The 14,371-nt window shown below is 52.5% G+C and overlaps 1 protein-coding gene across 1 annotated transcript in view; it reads right to left on the bottom strand.

Annotated features, from left to right (window-relative positions):
• Positions 1-678: 678 nt before the first annotated feature.
• NXN (nucleoredoxin) overlaps positions 679-14,371 on the bottom strand; it is a 46,553-nt gene continuing 32,860 nt past the window's right edge. Inside the window, exons 3-8 of the mRNA XM_058817773.1 lie at positions 12,967-13,100; positions 12,528-12,628; positions 11,999-12,105; positions 6,398-6,577; positions 3,897-4,021; positions 679-1,830 (exon numbers count right to left, since the gene is read on the bottom strand). Coding sequence (XP_058673756.1) covers positions 1,648-1,830; positions 3,897-4,021; positions 6,398-6,577; positions 11,999-12,105; positions 12,528-12,628; positions 12,967-13,100 — 830 coding nt within the window. The 3' untranslated portion in view covers positions 679-1,647. The remainder of the gene's footprint in view (positions 1,831-3,896; positions 4,022-6,397; positions 6,578-11,998; positions 12,106-12,527; positions 12,629-12,966; positions 13,101-14,371) is intronic.

Here is a 14,371-nt window from a genome sequence, read left to right as displayed (position 1 = left end):
AGCCCAGCTGCTGCTGACAGTGTGTGTCCTTCCCAGCCTGGCTGTGGTTTTGGGTCACAAAGACCAGATTGCTGCTGCCTGAAAGGGTCCTGCCTGTGCTTACCCAGATCCTGTGCTCCAGCAATCATTGCCAACCCTGCCATGGCCATGGCTGTGCTGTGGGGTGTCCCAGCTCCTCCTGCCCACACTGCTGGGAGGTGCTGGGCTGCTCCTGGAGCTGCTCCCCAGTCACTTCATCACTGCTGAACAGGGGAACCCCTGAAACATGCAAACCACGGGCTGGGTTTATGCAGGCTGAGCTGGCAGCCCTTCCCAGCTCCTGGCAGGGCAGGAAGCTGCAGCAGAATAAAAGGGGAGGCCCTAATCCTGCCATGGCTGACTAATGAGCTGAAAGGGAGAAGCAGGGGCTTGCACAACACGGGCTGTGTAGGCTGGGAACGCCCCAGTGGCTGCCAAAGGGCTCCCTCCCTCCTGGAGAGCTCTGAGCAGTGCCAGCAAAGCAGCACAGGCAGGGGCTGTGAGCCCAGGGGGACACACAATCCCTGGAGCCCCCCATCCATGGGGACAGGCTGTGGGCTCCTGTCCCCCACACGTTTCCTCTCTGTGACAGCAGGACACAGCAATGGCACCTCGGGGACGAGGTCATTGTAACAGTTTTATTACAAAGTTCCAATCACCATGTACAGTTTTTACAATGTCACTTTTCAAGGGCTCGGCTGTGCTGCTTGGGTTAGGGAGGGAGGGTTGTTTTTTTTTCTTAGGGTTTGGGAAGGGGTTTTTTTGGTTATTTTTTTTAAAGAACAGCACCATTGACATTGAGTTTGGGACACACCTACGAAAAACAGCTCAATCAACTAACAAAGAGGGGAGAGGACAATTCATACCAGAGAGAGGGACGAGAGGGGACAGGGAGAGCACAAGGAAGAGACGAGAGGTGAGGGCAGCCCGGTGGTGATCCTCCTCCTGGCTCAGAGTGGGAGGGACAGAGGGAATACCCACCCATGGCAGGGGGATGGACCCTGACACAACAGCCAGCGCTGCCTAAGGCTGTCGGTGCTTGCAGTGGGGGGTGGCAAACCCACAAGGGAAGGTCTCACCCCCAGGAGGAAGAGCTTGGCTGTGCCGTGGTCTTTCAGAGGTTGTCAGCAGTTAAGACTTTTTCTTGGCCTTGTCAGGGCACTTTCGTGGGAGAGAATGAACTGGCCAGGGGCGATGGGGACAGTTTCCTTATTGCTTCCTGGAAGTCATTTAGTCAGCAGGGGTGGTGAGAAAGGAAAGAAGGGAGGGGGAGGAGAAAGAAAAGAGCCCCAAGAACCCCACCCACTGCCTGATGCATACGTTGGGAAGAACACCATGCAAAAAGATTTGCCTGCTAGCTAGTGCCGTGATAAAATAACGATACTGTAACAGTTCTGGCCTGGTTATTAGAGAATATATCACCATGAAGCACAAGCGAAGTCTCCAAACGCCAACAACTCCCTGCTGAAAGTGCATCTCAAGGAGTTTGCTTAGGAGAAGGATTCACTGCGTAAAACAAGGCACCACAAGAAGGTTGGATACTGGGTCGGGCGTGAGGACACGCTGGAGAATCCACAAGCGGCGGAAGAGAGACCTGGTTTTAAATAACGTCTGTTGGCACAGGGGCCCTTAGATGGGCTCGGGTTTTAGCTTGTCTGCTAGAAAGTCGCTGACAAAGGCTTCCACGATTTCAGGTGTGATCTCCTCCACATCCATCACGTACTTGGCCCTGGCTGACATGTCCAGGATGGTGAGCAGGGGTGCAGCCTCGGGCAGGTTGGTGTAATCCCGCAGGGAGTCGGTCATGTCGTCCTGGAGGCCAAAAGGAGAAGGACAGAGGAGTCAAGAGCAGAGCCAGGAGACCAGGAGCAGTTTGCTGCTGCCACAGAGTATCCCACAAGGCTGGGCCTTGCACCAGCACTAGCAGGCAACATTGATCTTGGTGCCTGCTCTGCTTGTGGTTTGTGTCAGAACCAAACTGGGTTGGTTTATCCCAGGCTGGAATGGGACACACACTCCTCCAACCCAGAGGCACTGCTCCCAGACTGACCTGCTGCTCCAGCCACCCCAGAGCCTCTGGGACACCCACAGCTCAAGGAACTGGGGACAAGTGCTGAATGTGGGGACTGCCAGCTCTCTGCCAGCACAGCCATGGCCTCGCTGCTCACCAAGGGTGGTACCAAAGGGACCCAAGAGCACGCCCAGAACCAAACAAAGAACGGGGATGGGATGAAGACTTTGAGCCAACAATGAGACCCCACCAGCAGGTCCCAGTGTCTGGGCACACACAGGAGCAGCAGGCTGCTTGCAGGAGGAGAGGGCTGCTCTCCCCTCACCAGACAAGGCTCAGCTCTAGGCAAAGGCAATGATTTATCCCTCCCAAGGCTGCGGGATGCAAAGAGCCGATGCTGGCGCGATTCATCCCCGAGCGCAGGCTGTGCCGCACCAGCAGCGGGGCGTTCCTGCGCGCCCCTTCCGAGGGGCAGGAATGGAATCTGGAATCTGGATTCCATCCACCTGGTTGGCGGCCGGGGCTCTGCAGTGCTGGGGAGCTCCGCTCGCGCCTCCCCTTCCTTTGCAGGGGTTTCTGGCGCAGCTGGACCACGTGGCTGGAAGGGCCAGCAGGGCTGGGCTCGTCGCCTCAACCGCCCCCCACCCAGGTGTCGGGACGCCTTCGTCCTTTATTTACAAAGGCACCGAGGAATATTTTTTAATCAATGCAAAATCGGTGCAGACGGTGCTGGGAGAGCGATGGGAGGCGCCTGCTCCGGCCATGGCCGGGCTGCTTTGTGCGTGGGGGCCAGCGGAGCCCCGGGGCCAGCGCTCCCGGCTATTGAGGTGACGGATGAATGGGATGTGCCGGACGCTCCCCATTCTTCGGGCTGGCTGCTGCAGGGCCGTCGGGAGCTGCATGAATAGCAGCAATGTTTCACTACAGCCGGCAAGCCAGGCTCTGGGGGAGGGGGGAAGGTCCCGGACCCTCCCAAAATAGCCCTTTCCAACAAGGGACTTATTCAAGGGTGCGGGGCTGAGCTGGGATGCTCAGAGACCCGTTACGGTGGTGGGAGCGGGAGCGGCTGCACGGAGGGGGCCCAAGGGGCTGTGGGAGGTGGCAGTGGGGGCCTGGCTGGCTGGGGGGGCCTGGGTGTGGCACTGGGGACCCTTTTGTCGCAGGGCGGCTCCGGAGGGCTCCGCGCATGGAGCGCTGCAGTGTGACGTGGGCGTGCGGGGACGGAGCAGGCGCAGCCGCTGCCACCTGCCCAGGCCCTGAGCAGGGATGTGGGAGGGGAACTGCAGGCCTGGGGGTGCTGGGAGCTTTTTTGACACAAAACCTTCGTTTGCCAGACTGCAGCAAGGCAAAGTGTCTATGCAAGGGAGGCCAGAAGTCCTCCAGTTTTCCCACTTCCCATTCTCTCCAGCAGATCTTTGACTTGGAGCACTGCAGCCTGCACATGCCTCAAATACCATCCCAGCCAAGAAAAACATGGTCAGCTCAGAGAAACAGCCAAAATTTCACTAGCTGGGTCAGGCTGAAAACCAAACCCTGCTCCTCTTCCCCTGCCCAGCCACCTTCCTGCCTGCACAGCCTCAGGGTTGAGCAGGCAGCAGCCCCAGCATGGCAGCTCCACTCCCTCCCACTGCCCCACTCTGCCTGTCCTCTCCCACCTTCAGGCTTTTCTATCTCAGAGCAAACCCTTTGCTAGGGAGAACACAGACTGAGCAAGGCCTCAAGTCTGGCTTTGCTCTGTGCTGCCTGACATCTGCAGTAGCTCCGTGCCTCAGTTTACCCCATGAACAACAACAACAGCAGCAGCACCCAACTCAGCTCAGTCCCTGTACCCAGCAGGACACAGCCCTGTGCTCTCCTCTTCACTTACCTCACCCGCCACGAAGAAGAGCAACGGTGCCTCCTCCTCTTTGGCTTTGTACTTGGCTATGATTTTTTCAGCTATGGGCTGAATCAGTTGTTTCGCCGCCTCCGACTCCCCGTCATCCTCTGAATCTGCAGGGCACGGGGTGGTGGAGACAAAACAAAAAGAGGCAGGGCAAAAAAAGGAGGTTAGGATCAAAGGATGCAAACGGGCCAGGAGCTGGCAGCTCTGTCCCACAGCACCACCAGGCAGGAAACCGGAGCCCGGATGCGCCGCACGGACTTCAAAGGCACAGAGCTCTGGAGGAACCAGGGAAATGCACTACAGGGAAACACCGAACTGAAGAGCAACTCCTGCTCCCCAAATACTCCACTGCTCACTCCCTGGTGCAGGGACAAACAGGCACAAAAAAGCTGCTTTGTGGTTTGAGAGTGTTTTGAAGACCAAACAAAGGCACTGATCTGAGGCTGCTGCCACCCCTGCCCACCACCCACCGTCCCTCTGCCTCAGGATGGCTGAGCTGCAGCTTTACTGCTCCAGTCTCAGCGCTGGGAAGGCAGCTTTGATTTGACAGAGGTAGGGCAGAAAGAGATGGCAGCATCAATGAAATGCCAGCCACCACTGCAGTTCAAATAGTGAGCTGGAAAGAGGAGAGTCTGCGTCCTTGGGAAGCGTGGAGATTAAAAGATTCCAATCTGGGGACAACTTTTAGGCATTAAAGGAAGAAGGCAGAAGAGAGCCCCTTGTCTCCCCTCATGGTCTCTGATGTAACCACCACAACAGGTCCAGCCCCAGCTGGAACAAGCCATGCCCATGCCAGGAAAACTCTCTGCCCTTGCTTCACCCATCCCTGTCCTCCTCTCCAAGCAAAGCAGAAGATTCCAGAGGTCCTGCACACTGGATTTCAGGGTCTGTCCTGCGTGCAGGGCAGTGATAAATACACTGACTAGGGGGTGTCTGCAGGGATTGCTCTTCCTACAAACATCAGCTGCTGGCGGTGCTCCAGGCAGCCCTGCGCACTCTGGCTAACCCAGCCCTAACCCCTCTGGGGAAGGAGGTGCATCAGTCAGCATTTATTCAGCACCAGCACTTGCTAAGCTGCCCTCTCCTGGGGGTGTTGCTGCCTGTGCAGTGCAGGCACTGCTCTGCCGGGGGGTCTCCCAGCAGGACAAAGCTGGCCAGGAGCCCCCATTCCCTGCACCAGCTGCATCTCTGCCCCAGCACATCACTGGTGGGTTTCATCAAGACCATCCACCCCCAAAAGCAGTGAGCAAGAGCCCCAGCTGTTCCCCTGATGAGCTGTTTGCAGCAAGGTGATAGAAAAACTTTGCTGAGAGCAAGATAAAAATAACTCTTTGCAGAGGCCTGCAGGGCCAGCCCCAATCCATCAGGCTTGGCGTGGCCAGCCGGCCCTTCCCGCGTCAGGAGAGGATTTTTGGCTCTGTGCTCACATCCCCTGCTGGGCTCTGCTGAATAAATAACCAGGGTCAAAAGGAAATCTGAAAGGGAAGAAGGAAAGGAGCGAGGGCCATGTTATCGGAGCTGCAGAGGAGTGTGTGCTGCTCACAAAGGGCACACAGGGAAGCGGGACAGGAGCCCTGCCCTGGGCCAGGCACAGCACAGCAAGGCAAGGGGGGCTGAAGAAGCACACCCCCAAACTCCACACAGCACACAGGGGACAGCTGCACCCCCTCAACTCCCTGCCTGGGATGCTGTGTCCACCCCAGGGCTCAGCCTGCAGCACAGCTCATCCCAGCCATGCCCTTTCCTGAGTTATTGTGTCCATTGCTGGCAGGGAAGTGATGAAGAATGAGCCATCTGTAGCTCCAGGCCTGTTTCTAACTGCAGGGAAGCTTCATGTGTGGGTTAGCAGTGAAAGGACAGGAACTTTGGGGAAAACCTTACCCTGTCCTGCAGCCAGGGGAACTGGGGAAATCAAGGACCAGCAGAGCATGAAAGGCTGCTCTGATTGTCACAGCCCTGTTCAGGGCTCAAGCCCTTAGCTGTGGTTTCCAGCACAGATCTCTAATCCCTTGCACATACACTTCCTCTGACTCCTCTGTTACATCACATGTGCCTCAAGTCCCTGCTCCAGAAAGGCTTTTCCCATCTCCACCAGCACCAGCTGTGACAGTGTATTTCCCACACTCCCAACAGCTCATCAGCATTCCTATCCACAGCCACCACCACACCTTTGTTATGACAGCTCCTACGTGTTGCCAATCACTGCTCCAGCATCCCAGGGGGGTGTGTGGGAGCTGCAGGAGCCCCGTGGGCACAGCAGGCTCTGGCAAACCCCTGTGAGCTGCTGTGGTACAGGAAAGGGGCTAAGGGGCTTCCACAGGCCTTTCTGTGAGCACACAGTGATGGAAAATGGAAATGGAAGTGATATCCTTTCCTTTGTCATCACCAGAGGCAGTCCCCAGCCCTGTGGCCAGCTCTCAGGTCACCCAGCCCCCTTCCCCAGCACAGGCTCTGCTGCCAGAGCAGGGGTGCTCCATCCATACCTACAAAGAGAACGAGGCAGGGCCCCTCGTTGAGCTGCACGGCGTTGGAGTCCGTCAGCTCCAGCACGGGCTTGGGGTGCCAGGGGAACTCGCGGCACTCGACGTCGTTGAGCACCTCCACCCGGCCCTGCCGCGTGATCACCTCTCCCTTGGCGTCCAGCACAATCAGAGTGGGGATGCCTGCAATGGGAAAAACAGACAAACATGAATGGCCAGACACAGGGTGTGGGGAAAAAGGCTTTTTCCTATGGCCTCTGGCTGTGGCAGGAGCCCAGCGAGCCTCCTGCCCCGTGCAGCTCACCCAGTGGGGATCTGTCACCAGCCAGGGGCTGTGCACAAATCACAAATGGGATGGAGCTGCTGTGGAACTGCCTTGAGCTGGCTTATTTTTCACCATCAGCCTCATTACATGGTTATGACAATGGGAAGATGCCAGCAGCTCACATCCCAGGCAGCAAACAAAGAACTTAATGTTACAACTCACTTTATAAGTTTTTTGACCAATCACACAAAGCAAAAGCACACTGACAGTAGTTCTGCCCAACCACTATAAGCATACTTACCTTTGGTTAAAACAATGCTTGCTTATTTTGAATACAATATCTACTTGTAAGCCTTAAAACACAATGCACAGAGCTCCATTATTAAGCTTTAAACTTCCTAATATCTTGCTAGATAAACTTTTCTGTAGCTTAGGGAGTTATTTAGACAAGTGTTAATACACAGACCATTGTTCTATTTGTCCTTGCTTTTCTACTTTTTAAATAATTTTTCTGCTGACCTATCTCATGGCTGCTGCTTAGCTCTAATCACAGTTCTACTGTCTCTGAGGCCTGCCTTTTGCAGCTTTCCCAAAACCCTCTGATTTTGTGGATTCCCACAGGGATCAGGCTCCCTGGATCCTGTTTCAGTCCTAGCAGAGCACTGTGAGTCAGGAGCCAGAGCAGGAAGCTGACAGACAGCTCTGGCATTGCCTGCCTCTCCCTGCCAGCTGCAATCTGGTGCCAATGGGTGCAAATCCCACTGTACAACCCTCCTTCTTGCACCCCCATCCCAGTGCCCAGATGTGGCTGCCTCTGGAAGAGCCCAATTCCCAAGAACTCACTCATAAGGCTTGCAGATAGCAGTGGCCAGGAAGCAGGGTGTGTTCCTTCCTAGAAGAACACCGTGTATTATTGCCCCCACAGCCCTCCAGCACTCTGCACTAATGGCCCAGCCATTTCCACAGCACATCCCTCTGGAGACCAACAAAGCTGTGCAGGAATGTCCAGATCTACAGGAGCCTGGCAGGATGTGGCTCAGGGCATATCCAGTGATGGTCTGGCCCTTGGGAAAAAGCAACATTTTACCCTGATCTACGGGGCTGAAAAGTTTTAGTCATAAAGGAGAAGCTTTGTACAGGAGGTGAGCAGAGTTGCAGCAGAGACATAGCACAGGTCACAAATCAAAGGTCACTGCAGTGGGGCAGGTTGGACACCAGCTGGTGACCAGCCCATCTGATAAAGCACTGGCTTTCCTGCCACAAAACAGCCACGGGTGGGTCAGCAGGAGTGGCTCACGTTGGTGACTTCATCTGGAAAGCACATCATTCCTCTGTCATCAGGGAGACAAAGAAACATCCCACCAGGAAGGAAGAGGGGACAGCAGGATCAGCCCCCAAAGGACAAATGAAGTGATGAGTGTTAGTGCCAAGTGCTGCTGTCACTGCTCATCACCTGGGCTTTGCCCTGCTCCCTCTGCAGCATCTCCTTCACCCAGCACCATCCCTGGCAAGCTGAAACACTCCTGCCCTTTATCTCAAGGTTCATTTTAAAGCTCATTCCTCAGAAATCCACTGCAGAGCCCTTCCCTTCACAGCGTGTGTGCCCCTGCCAGGCTGCTGGCACCGAGCACTCCCGTGTTTGCCCAACAGTGGGTTACTCACAAGCCCTCTGAATCGGAGGAGGCGTTTCTCGAGGAAATACTCGGCCATCTGTGTGTCCCAGCCTGCCTGCAGGTCCAGGCAGCGGCCGCATTCCCGGCATTCCAGCCCCAGCATTCCTGCCTGCGCCGGGGCTGGTGCTAAGCAGCAGTGCAGGAACCCGCCCAATGGCTGAGCTTGCAGATCCTTAGGGTACGCCAAGAAAACCATTTTGTATCACAAAAAGGCTTATTCATTACCTGCTGGTAATTCAGTGTAGCCCCAGGGCAGGGATGGGTTAAACAGACTGGAAGGAATTGGGAAATCTCACGCTGGCCCTGCCCTTAGAGGCACAAAGTGCTACTGACACCAGGAGAAGCACGCGGGATTCTCAGGATTCGGATCTTGGTCCTTTTAGGATTGCCAGCCCCACCCCAAACGCCTGCTTTCCATCCACTATTCATGAGGGACAGGCTGCCCAGGTCATCAGTCAGCCTGAGCAGCGCTCCCGGGCAGAGCTTTCAAACGAGCTTTGCTGATCTGGGAAAATGAAGGGCTCAATTTAGACACAGATCGCTGTGATTCTGCAGCTATCAAGGATTTCATCCACTACTCAAAGCATTCCTTTAGACTTCACCTAATTTCCATATGCAGATTACACCCTCCCCATACCCAGCCATTGAACCTCCAACTGCAAATACAAAATACAGAATATTTTTAAAGATAATTCACATCCTCATCTTCTCAGGTGACCTTTGTGATTACTCCCCTAAAAGACACACCCTGTTTCCATGGGACACAGACCTGCAGGACCAGGAAAACCATCTTTAATGTTATCCACAGCTGCTAACCCAAATAATTCCCCCTCCCCGCTCGTCCCAGCCACTATTTGTTATTTTAGTGCCTTTTGGGGGATTTGGTAATTGCCTTAAGTCATAACACCAGAATTTACTTATCAAGAAAAATCAGCGATCAGACACTGCAATGAATATTGTATAAGCTTGGATGAGAATTAGCATAGACAGCCTTGGTTGGATTTTATGCACTAGAAAATGGATTTGGCTCCCACGGGGGCAGCATTTTATGAAAACACAGGGGCCAAATGGTTTGTTACCGAACCTGGCAAGGCATTTACATATTTATACATTAAACCCCAGACCTGATATTGAAATCTCATCTGCATGAAGTCTGTTGGGTGAGCAATCACAATCTAAGTGAAGCAAACCCCACACCAACCACAGCACAGGTGGTGCATTTTATTGCTGGGTTTTCACTTTTTCAGAAGAAAGCTCCAGAAATCTCCTGCAGCAGTGATTTCCAGGCTGTGAGGGTGACCTGTTGAGGTAAAGCATGGGGGAAGAGAGAAACAGTTTTTGGAAGGCATTGCAAATCCCAAAGAGACACCACAGAGTCCAGAGGGAATATTGGGGAACACAACAAGAAGGGGCGATTCCTATCAAAGCACAAAATTTATCACTGCTCCCCATCCCACTGGAAGGAGAGCTAAGGGCAGGGGATTTCACCCAAGGCAGGACTGGGAGCTGCTGCACAAAGGGGAATTATTTCTAAGCAGCCACAACACAAGCCATGGCTCTTTCTCAGAACAGCCCTGCACCCAGAAGCAATTTACTGGAGGTGGTAGGGCACAGCCTCTGAGTGTGCATGAGTTATGAATAGAGGCATTCAAAGTAAACCCAAATAAAGGCCTATAACTCAACTTGCATTTTATACCGAGTTTTTAAAAGTTTGTAGGGGCCAACAGAGGACTAAAACAACAAGAGATTTGACTCTCTTGCTACTTTCCACCACTCAGGAACTTAAAGCAGACAGGGAAGACAAACTCTTGTGTTGTTTCAGTACCCAGCCTTCAAAAAAAGAGAGAAACTTCCTCATGTTGTGCTCACAACCCAAGCACCAGGATGGTAACTTGGACACTCACTGGTCATAGGTGCAGCTCCTTTCAGAGAGGGAACATCAGAACCATGAATGTGGGAAATGCAGATGTGGTTACATAGATCTAATTTTTCATTTGGGTGGAATAACCATGTGTGGTGATGAGCAGAGCCCATGACATCCAGCTCTGTTTGCAGGAAGGTTTGGTCCCAGCTGGTGTGAAAAGCCTGATTGCAAACAGGCAGGCAGCCCCAAATCTGCATGGAGCTGAAATTCAGGGACAGAGGAGGGGATTGGGATACAGGGGAATATTTACATATTACAACCAATATTTACATTTTCAGGTCGGCACACAACAAAGAGAGATACCTTTAAGAAGGTTGGAGTTGGAGGGAAAGCTGTTGCAACTGTTTCCCTGGCTACAGCATGCCTGGTGCTCAAGTATCCATGTCTGGACACCTTATTTACAGAAAGTCCCAGTGAAACTGGCAGCAGTCCTGCAGCGCTGGGCTGAAACCAGCTCTGGAGAGGGTTGTGAGTGGGCTGGGAAAAGAGGGATGAATTTGGAAAGCTCTTGCCTCATGGGAAGGTCATTAAGCAGTGAACTGATGGCTATTTAAAGCAGGCTGATGGTTATTCTTGGGCTAAGGTCAGGGGACAGGGCTGAGTGGCAGCACCTGAGCTCACACCAGAAGGGGATTTGGAGAGGACTCCAAGGAGGGATTATTTCTCCTGTCACTCTTCCCAAAAGCCCTCGGCCTCCTTTGGCAAAACTCCTCCTTCCCTGCAGATCACAAGAACATTCTGCCAGCCTGCACCCACCTGGACAACACAAAGCTGAGGCAGGGGAGGTTTAGGTTGGATATCAGGAAAAAATGTTTTCACCCAGAGAGTGGCTGAGAACTGAAGGAGGCTCCCCAAGGAAGTGTTCACAGCACCAAACCTGTCTGAGATCAAGAAGCATTGGAACAAAGCTGTCAGGCACAGGGTTGGGTTGTTGGGTGTCCTACATAGGGCCAGGAGCTGGATCTACGATCCTGATGGGTCCCTTCCAACTCAGCATATTCTGATTCTATGACACCACACAGAAAGAGATGAGCAACAGCCACATTGCAGCAAGATCCTTTAACCACAGGGAAAAACTCTTTGTACATACATGAGATCTCCTCACCAGCCAGTCACCTGGCACCTCTCTGTGTGCAGTTTGTCCCTGCAGGAACAAGGTGCCAGCCCCCAGGATGGCTGCTGTGAGCTTTTGTCATCTTTGAGATTCTTTGAAGCCACCCAGACACACAGAGTCTCTCCCTGCCCCTGTGAGCAGCCAGGGCTGCTGGAATTCTGGCAATGGCATGTACAGTAAAAGCAAAGCCATGGTTTACATCAAACACTCTCTCCTTTGTAATTCATGTCACTAACATAAACCAGATGCCATCTTCCTCAGCCCCTTCACAGAACACGGCCTGCCTTTGCATTACATAAACCAGCAAGAAAATGAAATTTAAACCTTCAAGAAATAGCAAAAAATAAATAAATCAGTAATTAGACAAAAAACATCCAAGCCAAAAACAGCTTCCAAGTTTCCAGGAAGAATTAGGTTGTTTATGGAAGTCCTGTTTCAACTAACAGCCTGCCTGGCAGGTGGTAGGAATGTGAGTTTGTGGAGAGCAGAAACACGAAGCTGCTCTGCCTGGGGCACTGTGCTTTGCTTTGCTGTTTTCTTGGTTTAGTTAAACAAGAGGAGACATTACAAATGCTCAGGAAAAGGAGGGGGGAGAAGGAGACCTGTGCCTCAGTGAGGCCCTTCCTACCTTGGATGCCGTAGAGTCGGTTCAGGCGTGACCGTCTGGCCTCGTCGGCGTAGGGCACGGCCACCCAGGGCATCTCGCTGAAGTACTGCTTGAAGGAGTCCTCTGACCTGTGCCAGGGGAACGGGGCATGGCAGGCACAGCCCTCCTCACTAAAAACCTGCCTTGCAAAGCCTTTTATCCCTCCCACCAAAACCCATCAGCTGGGAGACAGTCAGACCAAATTTAAAGCTGCCTGTTCTTCATGAACAACTCCATGGTGCATTTTACCCCAGTAAAATATTAAGAAGTCCACAGTGTATTTTTCCCCAATAAAATATTTCAAATTCTCCAGGGCATCTGAATGTCAGCCCACGGGGACAGCAGTAGTTCAAGCATCCCTCAGAGCCCAGAGCCACAAAGTGAAGCACAGACCTGCTCTGGCTGACCCCACTCTGCAATTCCCTGCTAGGCAGAGGGAAAGGACTCAGGCAGATTTCTGGTGCCAGAGCCAACCTGCTCTGCCTGCACAGGGTGTTCAGGGCTGCCTCACCTGTCTGCACTGACGAAGAGGATCTCAAACTTCTGGCCTGCCTCCTTGATTTTCCTGTAGGACTCCACCAGCACCCTCGTGAGGCTTCGGCACGGCGGGCACTGCAAGACACAAGCATAAGGAGGAATTGTCTCCTGCCCAGGACCAGCCCCACAGCCAGCAGGGCCAGGTGACCCAGTGACCATGAACTGGCGTCACCTCATCTTTGCTGCAGTGCCTGAAGGTACCTGGGGTTTATGGTCTGTAATTTACCAACAAAACCTCTTCCATTTTTAAAATCTGACCACTCTTTCCCTGAGGATGACAGGCCACTGCAATGCTGATAATCAAAGCATCCTAAATTCTTCTTAAGTTTTTAAATTCTTCAGCACCAGCCAGCCTGGGGTCTTTACTCTCCCTGAGCCCAGTCCAGCTGCTCTGCCCAGCACCTGCTACTCACCCAGTGTGCAGAGAAATAGACCCCGACGTGAGAGCCCTCCAAGGCACTGCTGTCCAGTGTCTGCCCATTGTTCCTTAGCAGAGGCCCAGCAACGACTTCACTGAAGGGTTTTGGCCCCCAGGGGAACTCCAGACCTGGAGAGGGGTCGGGATAGGGGTGGAAAGAAGATACAAGATGGTAACGTGCATGCAACTTCTACAGATTCAAAACATCCCATCTTGAGGATACAGGGGATCCTGCCTGAGGAACCCTGCTGGGGTTTATTCCACCCAAGGGGGATGCAGAACACCTCAGCTGTCAGGCACCAGCACAGCCAAGCTCTGCACTGCAGCCAGGGTCACTCTCACCCAAGTCACAGCACCTTCAGCTTGACAAAGCCTGCTCTGGTTTTGTGCCTGATGAGGCACCTTTTCCTTATCAACAGTGTTTATTTTAGCAAGAGAGGGCAAGGTGGTATGTGCTCAGGAATGCAGTCAGAATGTGTCCCTTAAGCTGACACTAACCATATATTTTTGCACATATCCATACATGTCTTTATTTACAAACCTTAGCTTTATATCTATGTAAAAGATGGTGTGTTTATATCCATATACCTCTATATATCTCACACTAACCCTCTGCACCCCACAGCAAGCTGTGTGTGTACACAAAAACATGCTCTGAATCATCTGCTGCCAGCTCCCAGAGCAATCAATCCATGTGCTCAGCCAGAGAGGAGGAAACATCACAGATGGCTCAGGCCACAACATGTTCCTGCTGCACAGCTCCTGCCACTGAATTAAAGACTCTGTCAGGATTTACTGCACCAAGAAACAATCAGCCAGTAATAAAAGAAATGGATGGAAAACTACAGCACATGACTGATGGGTCTGCAGGGTCTGTGAATAAGGGCACATTTGGATGGGTTTTTTTTCACAATTTGGCTCATTTGGGTTTTTTCCAAATTGTAGGAAGATGGATTTAACACCAACTCCCAGCACAGCAAACCTCAGCAAGGGAGAATAGTAATATCTTTCTGTTTAATTTCTAAATAATGGGAAATGCATTAACCTGAGTGTGATGTCAGTGATAAAAGCCCCACTCAGTGTTCTGGAAGGATTCTGCTCCCAAGGTATGGAAGGTCTGGGCTCCCATTCTGTCCGTCCATGTGCCTCCATTAGGGAAAAATCCAAACTTCATGTTTCAGTTAGCCTAACCTTTTCCTCATTAGCACTCCAGACAAAAATCCTAGAGGGAAATTCTTTGTTCTTTTCAGTAAGCAAAACCAAAACACAAGATCTGGCAGGAATGATGCAGAAAATAGCACAGTGCTTTGAATAGTTAATTATGACAATAGTTCTTTGTTCCCTTTTCCCCCAGGCCATTCAGAATGAACTGAGATGAAAAGGCAGCTGTGTGTCCATGT

Source organism: Ammospiza caudacuta, chromosome 20, assembly GCF_027887145.1.
Source record: "Ammospiza caudacuta isolate bAmmCau1 chromosome 20, bAmmCau1.pri, whole genome shotgun sequence".
Taxonomy (NCBI): Eukaryota; Metazoa; Chordata; class Aves; order Passeriformes; family Passerellidae; genus Ammospiza; species Ammospiza caudacuta.
The sequence above is the reverse complement of the archived record's forward strand: the minus strand, read 5'-3'. Positions and strand labels throughout refer to the sequence as shown.